The 22,572-nt window shown below is 43.3% G+C and overlaps 2 protein-coding genes across 5 annotated transcripts in view; one reads left to right on the top strand and one right to left on the bottom strand.

Annotated features, from left to right (window-relative positions):
* The first annotated feature begins 3,147 nt into the window (after positions 1-3,147).
* Positions 3,148-6,751, top strand: LOC115205290 (CD40 ligand-like). The gene is made up of 5 exons (XM_029771095.1): positions 3,148-3,440; positions 4,186-4,320; positions 4,437-4,458; positions 5,562-5,648; positions 6,054-6,751. The coding sequence occupies exons 1-5, from the start codon at positions 3,258-3,260 to the stop codon at positions 6,419-6,421; spliced, it is 795 nt and encodes a 264-aa protein (XP_029626955.1). The 5' UTR covers positions 3,148-3,257; the 3' UTR covers positions 6,422-6,751.
* A 1,220-nt stretch (positions 6,752-7,971) lies between these two features.
* LOC115205288 (rho guanine nucleotide exchange factor 6) overlaps positions 7,972-22,572 on the bottom strand; it is a 29,826-nt gene continuing 15,225 nt past the window's right edge. For 3 of the 4 annotated variants that reach the window (XM_029771089.1, XM_029771091.1, XM_029771092.1), the window contains exons 9-22: positions 21,130-21,252; positions 19,573-19,711; positions 19,248-19,307; positions 18,235-18,381; positions 17,064-17,150; positions 16,906-16,987; positions 15,991-16,106; positions 15,561-15,725; positions 14,587-14,607; positions 13,517-13,610; positions 12,600-12,686; positions 12,257-12,356; positions 11,069-11,123; positions 7,972-10,906 (exon numbers count right to left, since the gene is read on the bottom strand). In XM_029771089.1, coding sequence (XP_029626949.1) covers positions 10,784-10,906; positions 11,069-11,123; positions 12,257-12,356; positions 12,600-12,686; positions 13,517-13,610; positions 14,587-14,607; positions 15,561-15,725; positions 15,991-16,106; positions 16,906-16,987; positions 17,064-17,150; positions 18,235-18,381; positions 19,248-19,307; positions 19,573-19,711; positions 21,130-21,252 — 1,399 coding nt within the window. In that variant the 3' untranslated portion in view covers positions 7,972-10,783. The remainder of the gene's footprint in view (positions 10,907-11,068; positions 11,124-12,256; positions 12,357-12,599; positions 12,687-13,516; positions 13,611-14,586; positions 14,608-15,560; positions 15,726-15,990; positions 16,107-16,905; positions 16,988-17,063; positions 17,151-18,234; positions 18,382-19,247; positions 19,308-19,572; positions 19,712-21,129; positions 21,253-22,572) is intronic. The other variant, XM_029771090.1, reaches the window with a different exon arrangement.

Here is a 22,572-nt window from a genome sequence, read left to right as displayed (position 1 = left end):
TTCCAACAGGACAACGACCCTAAGCACACAGCCAAGACAACACAGGAGTGGCTTCAGGACAAGTCTCTGAATGTCCTTGAGAAGCCCAGCCAGAGCCCGGACTTGACCCCATTCGAACATCTCTGGAGAGACCTGAAAACTCACATCTGTAGCCATGAAGTGCTTTAAATGGCTCACATCAACACCATTATCCCAGAATCCCAGAAACCCTAGTCCCACTCAGATTTGCATACCGCGCTAACAGATCCACAGATGAGGCAATCTCTATTGCACTCCACACTACCCTTTCCCACCTGGACAAAAGGAACACCTGTGTGAGAATGCTATTCATTGACTACAGCTCAGCGTTCAACATCATAGTGCCCACCAGGTGGTAAGGGTAGGTAACAACACATCTGCCACGCTGATCCTTAACACAGAGGCCCCTCAGTGGTGCGTGCTCAGTCCCCTCCTGTACTCCCTGTTCACTCATGACTGCACGGCCAGGCACGGCTCCAACACCATTATTAAGTTTTCCGGTGACACAAGTGGTAGGCCTGATCACCAACAACGATGAGACAGCCTATAGGGAGGAGGTCAGAGACCTGGCCGTGTGGTGCCAGGACAACAACCTCTCCCTCAACGTAATCAAGACAAAGGAGATGATTGTGGACTACAGGAAAAGGAGGACCGAGCACGCCCCCACTCTCATCGACGGGGCTGCAGTGGAGAGCTTCAAGTTCCTTGGTGTCCACATCACCAACAAACTAACATGGTGCAAGCACACCAAGACAGTCGTGGAGACTGAAAAGATTCGGCATGGATTCTCAGATCCTTAAAAGGTTCTACAGCTGCACCATCAAGAGCATCCTGACTGGTTGCATCACTGCCTGGTATGGCAACTGCTCGGCCTCCGATCGCAAGGCACTACAGTGGATAGTGCGTACGGCCCAGTACATCACTGGGACCAAGCTTCCTGCCATCCAGGACCTCTATACCAGACGGTATCAGAGGAAGGCCCTAAAAAATTGTCTGGCTCCAGCCACCCTAGTCAGACTGTTCTCTCTGCTACGGCAGAGTGGTCCCGGAGCTCCAAGTCTAGGTCCTTGAGGCTTCTTAACAGCTTCTACCCCCAAGCCCTAAGACTCCTGAACATCTAATCAAATAACTACACAGACAATTTGCATTGCCCCCCCCCCCCTTTTACACCGCTGCTACTCTATTATCTATGCATAGTCACTTTAACTCTACCTACATGTACATACTACCTCAACTAACCGGTGCCCCCGCACATTGACTCTGTATCGGTACCCCCCTGTATATAGTCTCGCTATTGTTATTTTACTGCTGCTCTTTAATGACTTGTTACTTTTATTTCTTATTCATATTTTTTAAACTGCATTGTTGGTTAGGGACTTGTAAGTAAGCATTTCACTGTAAGGTCTACACCTGTTGTATGTGACAAATAAAATTTGATTTATATCCATTGCTTTTCTCTATTCTTTTGGATCAACTGATTCAGTGGAAGTATAGAAAAGAAATGACACATTTGTGAATCATATCCTGTGTGAGACGGTCAGAAAGGTTAGCCACCAGTTTTCACTTCCACTTTCTTTGCAGGGTGCAGTGTGTGATAAACAACCCAGCTAACAATTCTAGAGGGAGAGAACGTTTTTGTAATGTTCTCCTGATATGTGTCCATTTTTTCATTTAGTTATGGGAACATCCTATGTATGTTAGCAAAAACCTGGGAACTTATTTAGCAGGTTTTGGCATTAGACTTAAGAGAACATTCCCTTTCAAGGACAGTCTCGTTAAAAATAAGCGTTCGTACTACTTCCTGTTCAAAGTGCTCTGAACAAATTGTCAAACAGAACATGGTTACCATGTTTTCAGAATATCCAATATTAATGTTCTAGACACGTGTCATGGGAACGTTGCAAGTACATGCCTAACCAATGACGTTTAAAACAAACGTGGTGGCATAGCAGGAAGATCAGATGAACCAAGAAGTTGTGAGTCTTAGGTGAGGACATGTGGAATAATAACTGTATAAATGAACAATGTAATCATGTGTCAAATATGTAAGTTAAAAACATTGTATATTAAAAGCACTGTTTGTGTGGATGTCCCTAACCTTGACAACAGACAAAGAGCTGTGAATGGATCAGTGGTTCACCAATCAGGGCCTTGATAGGATCTGAAACGGTAAAATAAATATATATTTGGCGACGTCCTAAAAGCTTATTTAGGGATGTCCCCTGGAACAAGCTGGGAACTTGACAAAATCCTCTAGGGGACCATGATAAAACGTCCTTGCAACATTCCCATGAAACGTGTCAAGAACATCATATTCTGAGAACATAGCAACCATGTTCTGTGTATGTTTGGTGTGATGTTGATGGAATATTCTAACCTTCAGAAAACTGGACACTGGAATATTCTTGCAATGTTCTAATGAAACGTGCCTACAACGTTAATATAGAATATTCTGAGAAGATGGTAACCACGTTCTGGGTAAGTTGTGTTGGACATTAAGGGAATGGTCTCTTGGAAACAGTCCTTGCACATCACTGGAACATTCCTATGTAGACGTTAGGTAACGACCTAATGAGACTCTTAAGGGAATGTTCTCTAAAGTTGTGGGATCATTTGTTGTTTGCCTAATGTGAGACACTTCTCACTCTCTGTGCTGCAGGTACTTCAGTCTCTTCTCTTAGCATCATTTCAACTGTAAACCTGTGAAAACATTTGATTCAATTGAAAAATCTAACATGCACAACTCTAAACAGAAATGTATAGATGCATCTCTAGGTGCTGTAACTCTGGTTGAATTTTTTTCTGTCAGACGGACAAATTTCAGCCACAAAGCCTTGGTCAGCAAATGCACTAATTGTGCAACATTCAAACTATTCTTTAGGTGATTTTCATTAGCATTTCTACTATGCTCTATGATATCACACTCAAGAAAGGAACCTTTTGGAATCAGTCCCTGGGTAAATGTGGACTGGAGAAGCAAACAGGTAAAAATGGGATTGTTTAGAGAGGTTGATGCATTCAAATCAGACACAATGTACACACACACACACACACACACACACACACACACACACACACACACACGCCCTCAGAGGCACACTCCTAAAAGTTGAGAGCTTCCGGGAAGTGGCCTCAGAAGAACACACTTGCTCGTGACAGGCGACTGACAGTAGCTATTCAGAAGTGAATGGTGTGTGAAGGCAGCCAAACCTCCCCAGCGTAAATCTCTCTGCACCACCATGATCAACATGTACCAGACCAACCTGCCTCCACCACCGATCCCCCCCCGGCTAGGCTCTGTCAAGTCAGCACCAGGACCGGGCCACAACAAACCTCTCCTTGGGTTCCTCATTGGTATGATAGTGCTCCAAATGCTGCTACTACTGGGGGGATTCGCCTACCTGTACCACAAGGAAAACAAGGTAATAACTCACCTTTCTAGGTATGGTTCTACATTTATTTGTTTCTTAGTGCCACGTTCAAAACCATCATAGATCATGGATACAACTCTATTTTTGGTTACACTAATTGGATAAGTCCATCCGTGAATGCTCTACAGACTCTCAGTAGCATTTTAACTAACGGTCTACGAACACTAGTCCTTATCCTAACCTTTATTCTCAACGTAACCCTAACCTTAGCCAGCAGTTGCTTATCAACAGATAGTATGACCACCTGTAGAGCATCTCTAGACGAACTATCCGGACTACCCAAATAAAGTGTGACCCGTTAAATATATATTTTTTTAGCTGAAATCTATCCTGAACTCTACTAGAGAGTGAGATATTGTTTGAATATGACTGCCGTCGGTGATATGTGACATAGTATAGTGTATTTTCAAAGAGCAGTGTGGTTTTTACAGAGTAAGAGCGTCTTTTCATCATCTAAAGTATTTCACTTTCAACCTAGGCCTTCTATTCTTCAAGCACAGGAAACACAACCTCCGTTATAAAACAATTAAAATAGGTTCATGAGAACATTTTCCATGATCAGAATAAACATCCAACAGAAACATTTAGAAACAGCGCATACAAAACAACTGCTTAGTCCTAACATGCTTCATGAGCTTGTCCTGATGTGAACTTGAAAAGACACGTGTGATCCTCCTTAATCAGTGCTGATATTAAATATAGTGCTAACATTAATTCCTGCTTTGTTTTGTCTCAGTATGACAAGGACTTTGAACACAAGTACCTGGATGACATGATCGTCCTGAGGAGACTTGGGGAGTGTGAGAAAGACAGTCAGTCAATGCTGGACTGTGAGAAGCTTGTGGAGAAATACAAAAACATCATGGAAAAGGTAGGCTATGGTTTCTGAGACTCAAATTAAGATAGAGGTTTTAGGAGTACATTTGGAGAAGAAGAAATATGCAGTATTAACAGATAATTAAGCAATGCTATGCTCTCTCTCTCAAGGTCTCACAAGTTGAAGGAAAAGGTATGTGCAAATATTTAATTACATCAGTGAGCTCCAAAAGTATTGGGACAGTGACACTGTTGTTGTTGTTTTGGCTCTGTACTCCAGCACTTTGGAGTACAGACTCATCTTTAATTTGAGGGTATTTTCATCCATATCGGGTGAACCGTTTAGAGATGACAGACCTTTTGTACATAATCCGCCCATTTTAGGGGACCAAGGGTATTGGGACAAATTCTCTTATGTGAATTAAAGTAGTACAATTTGAAGTATTTGGTCCCATATTCATAGCACGCAATGACTACATCAAGCTTGTGACTACACATTTGTAGGATGCATTTGCTGTTTGTTTTGGTTGTGTTTCAGATTACGCTGTGCCCAATCGAAATTCCTGGTAAATAATGTATTGTGTTACTTTTATTGTAAATAAGAATAGAATATGTTTCTAAACACTTCTGCATTAATGTGGATGCTACCATGATTACAGATAATCCTGAATGAATCGTGAATAATGATGAGTGAGAAAGTTAGACACAATTATCATACCCCCCCAAAAAACAATGCTAACCTCCACTGCCATTGTAATTGTGAGAGGTTAGCATGTCTTGGGGGTATGACAGTTGTGCGACTCCACAATGACACAATACATTATTTACCACTCATTATTATTGGGCACAAAATAATCTGCAACACAACCAAAACAAACAGCAAATGTATCCAACAAATGTGTCACAAGCTTGATGTACTGAATTCATTGCATGCTAGAAATACTTAACTTTTGACTACTTTAATACATAAGTGAATTTGTCCCAATACTTTTGGTCCCCTAAAATGGGTGGAGTATGTACAAAAAGTGCTGTAATTTCTAAATAGTTCACCCGATATGGATGAAAATACCCTCCAATTAAAGCTGACAGTCTGCACTTGAACCTCATAGTCAATGTATCACTTCAAATCCAACGTGCTGGAGTAAAGAGCCAAAACAACAACTTGTGTCACCGTCCAAATACTTTTGGAGCTCTATATATGTGTTTCTTTACTTCACCTGCTTTACTTGCCACTCTGTCAGCAGAGAACCTCCTATTCTGAGAGGGTGAAGACTGACTGACTGTTCTCCGTTTCAGCTTTCAAACTCACAGGGGGTGTGCCCACGTATGGAGCCATGGCACGCATGATAGTCAAGCAACCTGTAGTTGGTGCACTCCCTTCATGTAAGAGATGTTACTTATCACAGACATTCTTGGTTTGTCTTTTTCCTATGGAATTGTAGCCTCAATTCAAGATAAGTTTCAGTATGAGGTACTACATAGAGCCATGACTACATGGAACTCTTAACTAATGCAAGCAGATAAAATCTGATTCAAACAAAAAAAACAACACCTTCTGGAACAGCACCGACAGTGAAGACACACACATGCTAACACATACATCGATTTTGTATTGTAGATATGTTGTAGTAGTGTGTAATAATGTGTTGTGAAGTGTAACGTTTGAACTGTATGTACATGCCCTTAATGTTGCTGGACCCCAGGAAGAGTAGCTGCTGCTTTGGCAGAAGCTAATGGGGATCCATAATAAATGCAAATACTTAAAATATAAATTGTTTGGTTGAACAGCAAAGTATCTGGAGTGGAACATAGGCCACTCAGTGCTGAGGAACGTCGAGTACTTCAAGTCCAGTTGGCTGAAGGTTCTGCAGCCTGGAGACTACGACATTTACTCCCAGGTGGCCTTCTCCAAATGGCACCCCAAAGCCCCTCTGGCCAGCCGGGTGAAGCTGAGGAAGGGGGAGACAGGAGAGGAGAAGAACCTGATGACAGCCTACTGCAGCCTGGGGGACCAGAATCGTACAGACGTGTGTACGGCCTTCCAGGGAGGAGTGTTCAGTCTGGAGCCTAAAGACCAGATCTCTGTGTGGGTGACAGACCCCAGCCTGGTCAACTATGAGGAGGGGACTACCACCTTTGGATTATATAAGCTCTAGGCTAGACATTACCTACAGTATGGAGAGGATGGACTGTATTACTTTGGATTATTACTGTATTGGAGTGATGGGTGGAATCAAGGCCCTGTGTGCTGTTGGATTTGGTACAGGACAGATAACAGATCTGCTCATGGACTACACCAATTTGAACATCTTTCTAAAAAGGCCACGGTGAAAGGAATCCCTGGAACTGGAACTTATTGCTGTTGATTGGATAACCTGCTCTCCCTGCCCCCACAATGTTAGATATGAATATGGCAACGACTGTGTATTTATTGTGATGGATGGTGTCTGTATAGTTAATAAATTATTATATTTTAATTTAAAAAATGTGCTTGATTATTTCAATGAAAAATAACCATCTCTCTGTGGTAAGTTTCCAATTGGATTATCGCATACAGTATCGTCTCAGTGCTTGGAACTGATGCAACCCATGAAACCTTTATTTCCACAAGCCCCACCCCCCCCGCAGTTGTGGGTTGCTAAGCGTAATTATCAAACTAAATGGTTTGTTGTTTGACTCATCACCACAGACAAATGTCATGTACTTCATGCTTATGGTCCCCAACACAACTTATGAAACCAAGTTGAAAAAAAAAAAATTTGCAAAAAAGTCTCACGCAAACCTTCTGCAGCAAATGTTGCATCCCCTCACAACAAACGATGCAGAAATCCTCTAGAATTAGCAACAGAGCGAAAATATCTGTGCAGCAAAACCAGACAGGTCTAATGAAAATCTGTGCGTTTCATGAGGATGCTGTGACAGCAATATGAGGTCTTCACACAGGGCACTGACTGTAAGCCATTTTGTCTAGTGTAGTAACATCTACTCCAGGGGTATTCAAATCTTATCCTACGACAGCGCTTCCCAAACTCGGTCCTGGGGACCCAAAGGGGTGAACATTTTCTTTTTGTCTGTAGCATTACACAGCCGATTAATAAAAAAAAAAGAATCAAAGCTCGATGAGTTGATTATTTTAATCAGATGTGTAGTGCTAACCAAAACGTGCACCCCTTGGGGTCCCCAGGACCCAGTTTGGGAAACGCTGCCCCACGAGTCCAGAGTACTGCTGTCTTTCTGTTCTCCCTGATAATGAATTGCACCAACTTGTCCCAGGTCTAAATCAGTCCTGATTTAGAGGGGAAGAATGAAAAGAGCAGTGAAACTGGCTTCCAGGTTTCGATTGGGATTTCTTCAATGACTAAATCGGGTTTCTAAAAACAGTACGAACGTATGGCAACAAACTCCACACAGCCCTGCCGTCATATAGACCCTTCCACTCCAGAGGTAGAGGGAGTTGTTGAGCAGCATAGAAGTCTACAGAGCAGAAGTGCAGCGGACCCTGTCAGGAGGTGGAGGAGAAGTGGCTTTCACAGGATGTAATCTCTACTCAGTCATTCCATCCCGTCACGGGTCTCTCTCAACATACACTAGTCACTGTAGCGTGTTCAATGTACCTGTGCAATCCCTCAGAAGTGGAAAACAGGTAGAACGCGGTTTACCAATGGACTTTTCCAGCATGAATGAAAAACTGATGAATCACAACGGATCAAAGTTGGATTTTTATTAAAAGAATGACCATACTGAAAACATGAAAGTATGCCGCCACTAGAAAGGAAAAAAAAGCCTTACAATGGAGTTATAATTTTGCATCAAACAACTTTTTGAAATGATACACGTGGAGTGGTCTGCCGACACAAGTCGTCATGAGCAGGATGGAACAGTCTAAGTGCTCTCTTAGGCTATCAGGCATTGAAAACTTTAAGACACTTTATGAAGAAGAAAAAATGCATTGATAAAATTAATCTCAGCAATAAAACATAAACAAGCGATACTGAAGGACATTTGTACAGGTGACAAAACGTGGAGCTGACCTGACAGACCGTGGGACCTGAACACAACAGCTTGTAACAGTATACTCCTATACATCAGGACAACAGAGAACACCGTGGCTAAGAAACAGGGACAAGGCAATAGGCCCATTTTGGTTAAGGGGGTGAAGGAGTCGTCACTGCACATTAACAGAGATACGTTTCTTTATACATTCTGGTCTACTGCCAAACTGACTGTCTCAGAGTGACACTAAAGTAAAAACAGTCAAACTGAAGTGGTCACATTGCATTTGGCAGTAGGAACTTCATGAACTCTGCAGTATGAGGTTGACATCAGATTCGACAGTGCGTGCACTGCATGTCATCCTGGGAGGAAGTACTGTGATTCAACTGAATATTCCTTCACCTAAAGCCTTGACATAAGGCATCAAAGCCCAGTTCCACATTGAATCGTTACACGACCCTTACCTGTCCCCAAGAACGTCTAAACAGTGCCATCGGTCCCATTGAAATGTGAAACATGACAGAAAATCCCTGCCACTTCCTCTGTACCTCATAACTTAATCCACTGATCAGGAGGCCCTTGATCCCACTACTCATACTTTACACTCTCCATCAACACAATCAAAGTGGGGACATCTCTCCATCTGCGTTAACTCATGAGAAAGAAGCATAAGAACGACAGACCAGGGACGGTATTTATAAACCGTCCAAGAAAATAATCATCTTTGTTCCCTTTTAGACCATAATTAGTTAAGATAAAAATGGACAGGAGGGTCCTGATCCTAGAACAGCAGTCCTACTCAGACGCTCTGTGAAAACGGGCACAGGACACTGATCCTAGAACAGCAGTCCTACTCAGACGCTCTTGTGAAAACGGGCGCAGGACACTGATCCTAGAACAGCAGTCCTACTCAGACGCTCTGTGAAAAACGGGCGCAGGACACTGATCCTAGAACAGCAGTCCTACTCAGACACTCTGTGAAAACAGGCGCAGGACACTGATCCTAGAACAGCAGTCCTACTCAGACGCTCTGTGAAAAACGGGCGCAGGACACTGATCCTAGAACAGCAGTCCTACTCAGACGCTCTGTGAAAACGGGCGCAGGACACTGATCCTAGAACAGCAGTCCTACTCAGACGCTCTGTGAAAACGGGCGCAGGACACTGATGCAATGAGACTTCCTTGGAATGTAACCCTAACTCACATTGTGGGACACAGTTTACGACGTACAAATAACATTGTTCCTGTGGTACCAAATTCTTAAAATCAAAATGGGTTGTGTTTTGTCTTCCCCAATTGACAATGCCAAATAAATAAGATCACTTGAAAACGTTTTTTTCCTTAGGTTATCATTCTGGAGAGGTGGTTTCTGCGGTGCGGGTTGGTTTAAGGCAGAAACCCAGAGACCGCCCCAAGTGGGTTCCCAGTACCATATAACCTACATACAATACACACGTTTCTACATAATGAAATGTTTTCATGGAAAATAAATAAGCAATATATATTCTTTAACTCCCGAATAAAGCAAAGCTATGTATTATTAGTACATGTATTTAATTGTTATATCGTGTCGGTAAGTATGTATAGGCCACACCGTTGTCATCATCTTTACATGTGTCTATTTTATACGCAATACACCATATACGGGTATTCTATTTGTTATATATCTATATCCCTGAAAGCTTTGGCCTATATATTGATCGTCACATCTAATGTGTAACAATATTTTTAAAATACTGTACAGCCATGCTGATTGTAAGAAACGCAGTCAAGGACATTATTCGCTAATGTTAACACCAGCTTGGATATGAGCGGTATTGAAATCCACTTACCATGAGCTAGAGGACTGATTGTTAGTCCATGGATAGGACTCACCCATCTGAAATGAAAAGCTAAAGCATCGAGGACTATGAAATAGCTTGGAGAAGCAGAATCTCACGTCTTGAACGTGCATTCTCAAAATGCCAATGATGTTCACTAAAGCTCGACGCAAGCCTCGCTCTTTCCCGACAAGGCTGCATGGGGTGTCCTCAACACCAAAATAAAGAAGCAGTGCTGTAACAGACGTAGAGTGGGACAGATGAGCCCTAGTTATGGCTGAGGGAGTCGCTCTCCTGCTGAAACAAGTGCATGCAAGAGAACACTCCATTGAACTGAAAGATGGCTTCTCGTTCCCATTAGATGTTCTATTGAAAATGTAGACACAGTAGTCCAGTGGCGATGCAGCTGGTGACACTAGAGCACTAGTTATTTCTCCTTTGTCCAAAATGGTTCCATCAGAGTTGACCAGTGCCAGTAGACGGAAGGCAACCAATCAGAATTTTCGCTTCTGGTTATATCCCCTCCCCCCTCCAAGCGTCAGACCAGAGAGTTGCTCTAACCATTGTCCAGATACATGAATCCAACCCTTCTGTGTTGTAGGGATTGAAGGCAGTCTCTCACACACACACACACACACACACACACACACACACACACACACACGGGCTAGGTAGGTAGGTAGTTGGGTAGGTATGGGGAGTTGTTCAGTGCCCTCCATCCTCCCAGGCACAGTCGTTCTTCTGCTTGGCCAGCTTCCTGACCACTCTCTCCAGCTCCTTACGAGACTTCTGCTCCTCCTCCAGACATTGCTTCATCCACTTATTCTCCTGACAAGACCCATACAAGTTAAATATTACACAGCACAGATGTGCGAACACACCTACAAGTATGAACCCACACAAACCACAATTACCCACTATTTAACAAAAATGGGTCGTCAGCCTTTACATTTCTCAGAGTGAACATTAGATGAACAATTCTTGTTTTACCTTCTTTAATTCATGGACCTCATCCTTTAAAGCATATACTGCATCAACCAGACTCCTGCCAGTCCAGAAACAAAAGGTTATCAGAAAGTGGGACAACAGCATATTTTAATGTCACATTATGTTCTTTGACAAAGGCTTTGGAATTTGAGTGTTCCAGGCAGTCGAACATAATTTCACAAATATTGACGAGGCAATTTCTTGCTTCTCAATGTTCAAGGCAAAACCACCACTTGCTAATACCTTAACGTTATGTAAAGAAATACACTTCTTAATTTTAACTGGATCAATAAATACCACAGGTTTGAAAAAGCATATTGTATTAGATGTGTTGAAACGACTACATAAACAAGACTAACTGCAGATCCCCGTGCATACACAGTAGGGCTGGGCGATATGGCCAAGTGATATACATAATACTTTCAGTAAAAGATAATGTTTTTGGATTTTCACCCTCCAGATATTATTTCCTAGAGGTCTTAATGATGAAATGCCTATGTATGTTATGTTGTAAAATGTGAACATGAATTATGCCCCCATTTCAGATTACTCTGACGTTTTTCTGGCGCTGTACCCGATGATTTATGAAAACTTGCTTGGTAGGTCGATGTCCTCATTGTGTTTAATACGTTTAACGTACACACTTGATCTCCAATATTTATGAAATGCACATTGTTACATTTGGTAACACTTATTTGTTCTCTTAACTCCAACCCCATTCGATGCGTGGACCCGATGTGGGTAGAGCTATGTCTACATAATGGTGCTAAGGCAGTGTGTCCGATACATAAAGCTTATTAAAGAGCGGCGACGCCATCACGAGCGGCGACACGAGCGGCGACGCCATCACGAGTGGCGACGCCATCACGAGCGGCGTGCGGGTTTGTTATTTTAGTCAACTGTTACCATGCACCTGCAACAAAGACAGCTCAGATGTGCGAGTGCCTTTTGAATTTTGGGCAATCTGGCCAAAATATCATATTTTTCACATTTTTGACGGTATTTTGTGTTTTTAATAATAAAAAAGTTCTAAAATATACTTTGAGTAGTTCATGATCTTAGGGGGCAACAAATAAGTGATTTCAAATGAGGCTTTCTCCATTCTGACGGTATACCGCCCCGCACCTAACACACAGTGTTGTAATGGTTTAATAAAGGTCTATTCTCCTGAGTGATGGCCATCTTACTTACTTTTCCTCTATGCTTGTCTGACCGTTGTTCTTCATCTCCTCCACCATGATCTTGTCTTCCTCTGGCAGCAGGACCTGAGGGACACACACTTTCCTCACCGCTGCAGAAAGACACAATAACACACATGTAAGTCTGAGTCATTGCCATGCCTATCTATGGGCCATTAAAGGTGTGACACACACACACACACACCTTGGACCTGTTGAAATAAATGATTTGTCTGTATAACACACACACACACACACACACACTTACATCTATGACAGGTTGAAAATAATCACACACACACACACAGATGCATACAAGTGCGCATGCACACAGACAGACACTCTCTTCGGCTCACCTGTGCTGGCCTGATGCTGGCTGGCCCCTGTGCAGTAGGCCTCGATCACCTTCAGAATCTGGGCATCCTCCTCCAGAGCAGCTGTACCTGTCAATCAAAGGCACACAGGGGAAACTGGGAGTCAGGAGCCTTCTGAACCACAAAGACTGACTTTAAATTCCAACATTCAACTGACACACAGACCTGACAGACAGGAACAACTGATTAAGCTGCTTCATCTCTATGGTAACTGTCTGTGTGTCTGCTTCAGATGGTCTGTTTCCCTCTCATTGTTCCAGTTACTTTAAATTAACTGTCTAGTTTTTCCAGATTTCTATTAAATATGACCTAGAATTAATTACAATATGAGTGAAATAATGACCATTTATTGGAAGGGAAACTAAGTATGTTTAAAAGCAGCTTTTCTGTGTTTGAATGGTAAGGGCTACAACAGAATGGTGTGGGCGTATACCATCATTAAAAATATTAAATGGCAAGTAAAAAGCTGATTGGCCAGCTCAGCCAACTTGACATCAAGTTAAATGAGGAAACAGCAAGCATTTTTAAACAGTCTGTTTGAGTTGTATTTGTGTTTTTATTTTATTTACACTTTGGCCACAAATATGAGTATAGGATGAGTGAATAACATTATTTGGGTATGAGTTAACGGAATATGAACTTTAAAAAGTGAGATTTTACTGGACAGTTACTAAGAGCTGGTTGTCTCACCTAGCGATGACACAATGTGTGAGGTACCATAAACCACGTGAGACATGCGTTTTGAGTTACGTGCAGTGAATTACACTGGAGTGTCAGTGAGAAATGAGTTCATTGGTTAGGCAGCGACTGTATTTTGCCACGCAGAGTGTGAATCTGTGCTTTCCTTGGTGGCAACACATTTATGGTTTCATTTCCTAGAGTGGAATGATCAAACCTACTTTTCCGTAAGAGGAACTCATCGTCGGAATGTTTTCTTTCTGCTCTGCGTTTTGGGAAGAAATTCTTAATGGGCCCAGAGCTCTTACTGGAGTCCTGTAGGAGTGAGAGAACTGTTAGGAGGGTACGGTACACAGAGTCATAGCCAACACAGTGACACACACCTTCAAGCCAGGGGGAAAAACATCACGGTAAATGCAAGCCTACAGTAACACACACACACACACACATCGCCTCCATAGACGAAAACATACACGGTGACAGTCTTAGAAGTTCCACAAGCATGGGACAGCAGTAACCAAAGAAACCTGGGTCATGTTCATTAGGGCACGCAACAGGAAAATAAAATTATAATTTCTTATTGGACAATTTAAGTAGCCACTCCCCATTTCAGTCAGGTTTCTTCAATTTGGTGCCTAATGAACACGACCCTGGTATTATTTTAAACAGTTTACTTTTAGAAACAAACATTTTCCCCTCCGTGTCATTAACTAACACGTTTTGTTTTTAGCACAACCTTGTCACACACTTGGTGCTAACTGTGTGGCCTATGTCATCACGTCTGCTATCGTGAATCACCTTTACCATTAACGAGATCATGATTCAAATAATAAACAATTTTAAAACCCTCTTATGTAACCCCTCCCATTTTCAAACCTGTAAATTGCCATTTATTCTTTCTTATTTGATCATATGCTAGTCAAGGTGCATCAAGAAGCAGCTTTGTTGGAAAATAAAGCACACACACACACATTAATTTATGCACAATGTGTCCCTAACAGACCTATTAAAAAGCGGGACTGACAACGATTCTTTATAAAAGCTGGGGGATGAGTGTTTCTACATCAAATTCTACTTGTATCCGTTAACTAGAAATAGCTTTGTGTTACCTAGAAAACAGAACGTCTGCCAGAGGCTCTTGGTGAGTACGGGGATAAAAGACAAACAAGGCAGCAGAGAACACAGGAAACCAACATCTTACAGCAGAGGAAGAGGCAAACAGAGCAATGACATGCCACTTCAGCACATGGACGCACACATCCACACAGGAGAGCGATAGATCTAGCCTCACCTTCAAGATAGAAGACATCCTCTACAGCAGCCAGTATGGAGATAGAGAGCGAGAGAGAGAGAGAGATATAGATAGAGAGAGATGCATGAGAAGAAAAAAACAGTGGGAGAAATTAGAAGAGGGTGAACGGTGAAAATGTCAGTACCCCCCCCCATCCTGCAGTATGAAGAAAACAGAGTGATGATTCCACAGAGAAAAAGAGAGGGAAAGGGGAGATGCATTCTCCAGAGAGGTAGAGGAGACCCCAGCTAATAGCTGCTTTAACCCTGGGGGCATAGAGCATAGTGGGTAATGCTGCCACTCCAGCTTTAGAATATCGTGAAATCTCACCACAAATGACCTATTTTCAACCTATGTCATTGTACGTAACGTCTTTTTGTCAACGTTTTCATGGCTCTCAGGAATCTGCAAAACGATAACCATTTTTAAGAGGACTATTCTGGCAAAATAAACGGTCAGTGACCTAGCTCGACCTCACCGCACACTGATCACTTCCCGACCCAGTGGAGTAGCAGCTGGTGCAGCCCACCACCAGGTCAACCTGACAAACGCCATTCAAAAGACAAGTCTGTACCGGAATGAATGTAGTAACTTATCAACAACACAACCCCCCCACCTTGTCTATACACAGTTTTTATATAGATTCCGGGACCCTCGTTTGCCTACTCATCTGGTAAGAGCTCTGCCCACACAAACAGCTATATCTGACAGGGGTTTTCCATGGACCCATTAAAGACAAAGCAGTGCTCTTTACCCCAGGCTCCGAATAAACTTAGTGTGTGCAGGCTTTTGTCCTAACCCAGCACTATATCCTGATTCAAGTAATCAGCTATTCATCAAGAACCTGAATAGCTCCAGACTCTAGAGGGTTAGTGCTGGGCTGGAACAAAACCCTGCACACACTGCAGCTCTCGGGTATCAAGACTGAAGAACAAAGAGATAGATGGATATTTTATAGGTCTGGGTTGGCCTACCTCCTTGTAGCCCAGTGCAGCGGAGGGCTTGAGGGGTGGGGCGGGGCGCAAGCAGCTCAGGGACCAGGGCTTGGTGGTCTTGGGGGGCTCCAGGGGTCCCCGGTTGGACTGGCTGGGGGTGCTGAAGCTGGGCAGGTGAGTGGGGGTGCCCACCATACTGACCGGCTTTCAGTCAGAGAGATGGGATGTGTGAGGTTCAATGCAAGTTTAATGCAAGTGCCAGCCATGTGTGAAGTACAGTGGATGTTCAAATGGTTCAGCGCAATGCGAGTTCTGGATACATGCGAAGTGGTGTAGATGTTTTCATACTATGATACTAAGTCTAGAGGGAAATACAGCACAGCCATTTGGTTTAGTGAACATTCTCTACGCAACAGCACTTTCTGCATCATTTCAAAAAGAAATCATGAACAGTGTGCCGTGTCTTTACCTTGATAATGGTGCCCACGGGGCTGGCTCCTTCGCTGTAGGCATGGAGATGGTCCAGCCACTCCTGCAGCTCCTTGGCGTTACTGCAGAACACTGTGACGCGATCCATCGTGCTTCCTGCAACACACACACACTTCAGTGGGTTGCACTTTGCAGGGAAGTTTCAGGCTAGGTTACCGAGAGTTAGGGCTGGGTAAAACTGTTAGCAAGACGTTTCGTAAAGCCCACATATAGGCACCTGGCATGAATCATAAACGTCCACCATGACAGCTGGCGTGTCGCGACTGGATGAAAAACTGGATTATGGTGTCATGGTTAAAAAAAAAAACCTGTTAGCCAATGCCTGTGTCCTGCGGCAAGTAAATAAGACAACCAGGAGGAGTGGTTCTTCCTGCAGCCCTGGCATGTTAATGATAGCATTGCATAAACGTTATGACGCATCATCTCACGTAACTCATTGATGTAGCGCCGTTTCCCTTTCCCTCAGCGAATGTCATGAGTTACTGCATCATTAAAACCGAGACGAATCAAGGTTTTTTTTACACAGTTTGTACTGAAGGGATTGGAATGAGAATGACTTAACAGGAAGCTGCTCTATCAGAGAGGTGTCAAGTAAGAAATACTCCATTGATTCGCAAAAAATGAGGCGCAACTGCATTACTGACCTTCAACCCACTGACGTGAAGAGTGTAATGGACCAGTGACCTCTGATCTATTCAACAGGACCAGTGTGTTAAGATATAGGCCTTTCACAGGAAACCCAATCCTTGGCACTGATCGCAAAATCACTAGAACTAATCTATTTGATGGAACTGCAGACCAAAACGCATGAGAATGTATGCACCCTCTACTGTAAGTCGCTATGGATAAGAGCGTCTGCTAAATGACTCGAGGCTCCCTCGCTAACCAACGGTACCTGTGATCTCAAAGGTGTAGATGCCGTTCTCTGTGTCCTCCGTCTGCCTGGAGACCGTGGAGCCTGTCAGCGGCAGCCTTCCCTGGGGGGGGACAGAGAGGGGGGGGGTTGACACACTTCCCCAGATTGAGTGCAATACTTGGGACGCATTAGGTTACCTGGTATATGAAGCCGCTCATGCGCGGACTAGCAGACAGCAGGACCAGCACACCAGGAAACATCATGAGGTAGCGCTCCTCCTTCTCCTATGGGGAACACACATGCAGCGTCACAGAATCAAATCACACAACGACACCCACGGATACAGGTGAGTGTCTGGGAACTCGGGCAACGGGACATGAACATCACTGTCACATGTACTGCATTGTTGAGGGAGCTAGCCCATAAGCATTTCGGTGCACCTTTTATCCCTGCTGTGTACATGACGAATACTTTTGATTTGACATCGAATGTGAATCCCAAATCACAATATTTCAGCTAAGTTAAAAGGTAAAGAAAACAGGGAATAGGTTTGAAAGATGTTAGATTGACGTCAGGTGGTGCTTCAATCAGACCAAAACACAGCCAGATACTTGTTCCTCTCAGCTTTCAGATCCTCATAGTCGACCCCTACACAGAAACCACACTACGGGGGAGGGGGACTGGCTTTCCACTCTATATATGGCCAGTCTGGGGTTTCTGATTCATAATGAATTTAGATATTTGATTAACATAGACAACGTATGAGAGGGGGTGGCAATCAGCATATAGGACTCATCTATAGGACTACAGAGGGTAGTGCGAACGGCCCAGTACATCACTGGGGCCAATCTTCCTGCCATCCAGGACCTCCCCTCCACATCACTGCCACTCTCTGTTGTCATCTATGCACTGTCACTTTAATTAACTCTACCTACATGTACATACTACCTCAACTAACCGGTTGTATTCGGCGCATGTGACTAATACAATTTGATCTCCAGAATGTGTTCGACGGAAACAATCTTATCTGTGCCAAATAATGTGGCAATGGCACGTTCAGTCATTTGGAAATGCTATTCACAGGTGCTGAAATAATAAAATTCTGGGGAAATAGTGAACAAACAGGCAACAATTGTATTTCCTGGTCGTCAAGCAGAGAATGTAACTGGTCTACCTCACTTTTCTCGTTATTCGCCTAACCACCGTTCATACTGCTCAAAACATTGTTATATTGAACTTTGACCTTCTCGGAGGTGGTCTGTAGCACTCTCTCTGGGTAGTTGCCCTTACACACAGATCTAGGATAGGCTTACCTTCCCCAGATCCTAACACTTAATATTGGGGGACACCTGTATCTGTTGCTCTCACCTCATTGGTCCCGTTCTGCATGTGGACCAGGGACATGTAGGCCACGTGACCCAGAGACTTCATGCCGTCTCCCTCCCAGCCTCTCACTGGCTCTGACAGGATCTGTAGTTCCAGGTTCTTACGTTTCCGCAGGTCCTGACACTGGGTCTGAAAGGAGAGGTGTCCATTACTGTATAGTTCATATGAGAAATTGAAACACTTAATGTGTGGTGGATAGATTAACCATAAGATAAAAGCTGTTTTAAGCCTGGTTTAGTAAGCATTTCCACACTATAATGTAAAAATGTCCATGATATGGCAATGCTGCAACAGGTATAAAAGAACTGTGCATCGTGCAAAGGTGAGTTACAGAGAACAGTTTACCGGGACCTGAAGGGGGATTCCCCATCTCTCAAAGATAAAATGACAAATCAACACCAACCAGGTTCACGTAAATAGGGCTGGTGGACCCAAAATATGCTCAAACACACACTTCACACCTCAAGAGACTACTACAGTGTGTGTGAGTCAACGCTTCCCCGCAAACTCTCAGCCACACTGTGGAAACGGCCTCTCAAACTACTGCTCCAATAGAAAACAGTATATCAAACTGCTATTTCAGTCCACAACCCACCATAGGAAAAAGTATTTCACTGAGGACATATTACACAGGAAGCAAGATGGTTTTTTTTCTTCTTCATTAAAACAACCGAGATGGGTGTATCATCTTGAGAATTTCTCTCATGGAAGACTGTCTTTTATGTGATGCTCCATCTCAGTTTGGAAACATAAGAACTACATACAAGCAACATCTCCAATCTTCTGAGAAGGACAGCCTTCAGTAGTTTCAAATCGCTAAGTGTGCTTTCATCAAGACAGACAGTGATGATTCTTGGTAGTGTGTTAGGTAATATAGACTAGATGATGCTACTGTAGACTAGTGAGTTGATACAGTACTCAGTGGACACGGCTAATCTCTATGGACCATGTCTACCTAAACATTGCATGAGGAACCACGGGGGTTCTGTACCTACCACCAAGCTTTTAAAAGCCACCGTAACCTTCAAGATGTCACTATAGTCCGGGTGGGCCTCCTGCAAGATAGTCAACAAATTATAAACATTTAAATAATTTATATCTTACACAATACCCAATTAAAAACATATAAATCAATCTACATTAAGACGTTTGGGAGGGATATCAATACATGGTATATCAATGGTATTTGGACATTGTAGGGAAGTGCTATCTGGAACAGCAGAGGCGAGTTAAATCTCAGTTGCATATGGATCCATAGATGGGCCTATAAAGAGTTAAGCAACTGCCCTCCATGTTGGCTCCAGATGAGGCCTAATGTACCTCCATATGTCTCTCTAGCTCCTGCAGCAGGATGGGATACTTGTCCAGCCTCATGAAGGGTTTACTCAGGCTGGTGGTCAAGGTCAGGATGCCTGGCGTACTAGCCCCCTGGCTCTCCATGAACGTACCCAGCTCTTCACTACAACAGACAGACACACACACACAGTTTTACTGCTGGGTGACCATGTAAAGAGACAGAAAATATTCTACCATGGAAAAAAAAATCTAGATTTGTTGAATGTGTTTGGTAGTGAAAGAAAAAAGCTGAAAAGGATCCCACAGTATGAAAGATGCTAATTAGTTCCGTGTGAAATCAAAAAGTGCCTCACCTGCCTGGAACATAACCACAACTATAGATATCCTGTGTGCAGCTTCCTGTGTGAGTGTGTGTGTGTGTGTGTGTGTGTCATGACAGTGTTCTCGTCTCTGCAGTGCATGTTTTCACATTAACAATTGCGCAGCAAGAGACCGAGGGGGGGGGGGGCAGAAAAAACACCAGTTCCAGAATAGTGTACATGATTAATTGCGTTACTAACATAATAATTACACAAGCGCTTGATTCATTGCTCTGGTTGCTCGTTACAACTACATTGCGTGTGATGGACAGCGCTGTGATTAACTGTTCACAGAGCCTCAGGGCCCGGCTGATTGTAGCGAGGGGATATGAATGAGGAGGCTACACACTAAAAAAGGTCACTCACAACGGACGAGAAAGACACCATCGAGAGCATCCTGACTGGTTGCATCACTGCTTGGTATGAGACCTGCTCAGCCGCCGACCGCAAGGCACTACAGAGGGTAGTGCGAACGGCCCAGGACATCACTGGGGCCAATCTTCCTGCCATCCAGGACCTCTATACCAGGCGGTGTCAGAGAAAGGCCCTAAAAATCGTCAAAGACTCCAGCCACCCTAGTCATACTGTTCTCTCTGCTACTGCACAGCAAGCGGTACCGGAGGGCCAAGTCTAGGTCAAAGAGGCTTCTAAACAGCTTCTACCCCCAAGCCATAAGACTCTTGAACATGGAGTCAAATGGCTACCCAGACTATTCACATTGCACCCCCCCCCCCCTCCCCACACCACTGCCACTCTCTGATGTCATCTATGCATAGTCACTTTAATTAACTCTACCTACATGTACATACTACCTCAACTAACCGGAACACCCCTGTATATATTGTTATTTGATTTTTTTTACTGCTGCTCTTTAATTACTTGTTACTTTTATCTCTATCCATATTTTTTGAAACTGCACTGTTGGTTAGGGACTCGTAAGTAAGCATTTCACTGTAAGGTCTACACCTGTTGTATTCGGCGTATGTAACTAATACAACTTCATTTGAGACACCGCTCTGTTGCACCTCAACATTTGCAGAGAAAGTATGACACTTAGTGGGTCAAATAGAAACTGCAACTACTCTTCTATTGCCTATGGTTATCCACAAAGACATTCCATTTTACTTGCATTACTAAACTGATGGACATGTTAATTTGCAGTGAAATGTCAATCAAATGCAGATGCATGTCATGCAGAACTGAGATGCCAGTAAGGACTGACCTGTGGTCAGTGAGTACGCAGACAGCCGAGGGGTGACTGGAACAGTATGACCGGTACAGCCTCCTGATCTGACCAATCAGGTTGAGGTAGCAGGCAGCCAATCGCTGCTGGCTCTCTGGAACCCTGCAACACACACAGAGCGAAGTGGGTGTGTTAGTTACTAGAATAACAGTTGGGTTGTTCCTGTATGTTTAGTTTCAGATTCCATTCTACATATTGACCACTAGAGGGAGCATAGTAACCAGAGGCCATACCATCTAGAGTTTCAGGTAACTGCCAAAATAAAGAAAACACCAACAAGTGTCTTAATAAGGCGTTGGGCCACCACGAACCGCCAGAACAGGTTCAATACGCCATGGCATAGATTATTGGCAAAGTGTCTGGAACTCTATTGGAATGATGCGATACCATTCTTTGTTGATGATCACACGCAGTCTCATGCGCGACTCCAGAATCTCCCATAACTGTTCAATTGGGTTGAGATCTGGTGACGGCCTAGGGCATATGGTTTACATCGTTTTCATGCTCATCAAACCATTCAGACCACTCGTGCCCTGTGGATGGAGGCATTGTCATCCTATTGGGGCATAGCCATGGTAGCCTAAATAATGGCCTGCCCAGCATTTTTAGACATTACCCTAAGCATGATGGGATGCTAATTGCATAATTAACTCAGGAACCACACCTGTGTGGAAGCACTTGCTTTCAATATACTTTGTATTCCTCATTTACTCAAGTGTTTCCATTATTTTGTTAGTTACGAGTACATCACAACAAATACAATTATCCCCAGAATATCTGATAGAAACAGCTGAGTGGGCAGAAAGTGTAGTGGCACAGATTAGACATTGGGTGAGGGTAATGTGATTGGACCAATTCAGCTGCCTCAACGAGCAGTGCCCCTACCGTTTCCTCATTACGCTCTCACACAGTTCCTTCTGAAAATATTCTACCCCTTGACTTTTTCCACATTTTGTTACCTTACAGCCTCATTCTAAAATGGATAAAAATCCTCAGCAATCTACACACAATACTCCGTAATGACAAAGCGAAAACAGGTTTTTCAAAATGTTTGCAAATGTAAAAAAAACGGGAACACACTAACGTTCAAAAGTTTGGGGTCACTTAGAAATGTCCTTGCTTTTGAAAGAAAAGCACATTTTTTTGTCCATTAAAATAACAAACGTATAATTTTTTATGGAATATCAACATAGGCGTACAGAGGCCCATTATCAGCAACCATCACTCCTGTGTTCCAATGGCACGTTGTTAACTAAACCAAGTTTCTCATTTTAAAAGGCTAATTGATCATTAGAAAACCTTTTTGCAATTATGTTAGCACAGCTGAAAACTGTTGTGCTAATTAAAGAAGCAATAAAACTGGCCTTCTTTAGACTAGCTGAGTATCTGGAGCATCAGCGTTTGTGGGTTCGATTACAGGCT

The sequence above is a fragment of the Salmo trutta genome, chromosome 13 (assembly GCF_901001165.1).
Source record: "Salmo trutta chromosome 13, fSalTru1.1, whole genome shotgun sequence".
In the NCBI taxonomy this organism is placed as follows: domain Eukaryota; kingdom Metazoa; phylum Chordata; class Actinopteri; order Salmoniformes; family Salmonidae; genus Salmo; species Salmo trutta.
This window is presented reverse-complemented; position numbering and strand designations above follow the sequence as displayed.

Bases quoted from the DNA above. Each gene is read 5' to 3' on its own strand.
- LOC115205290 (XM_029771095.1), top strand. From the start codon at position 3,258: ATGATCAACATGTACCAGACCAACCTGCCTCCACCACCGATCCCCCCC. The intron at 4,459-5,561 runs GTATGTGCAAAT...TCTCCGTTTCAG, and splicing joins CTCACAAGTTGAAGGAAAAG to CTTTCAAACTCACAGGGGGT. The intron at 5,649-6,053 runs GTAAGAGATGTT...TTGGTTGAACAG, and splicing joins AGTTGGTGCACTCCCTTCAT to CAAAGTATCTGGAGTGGAAC.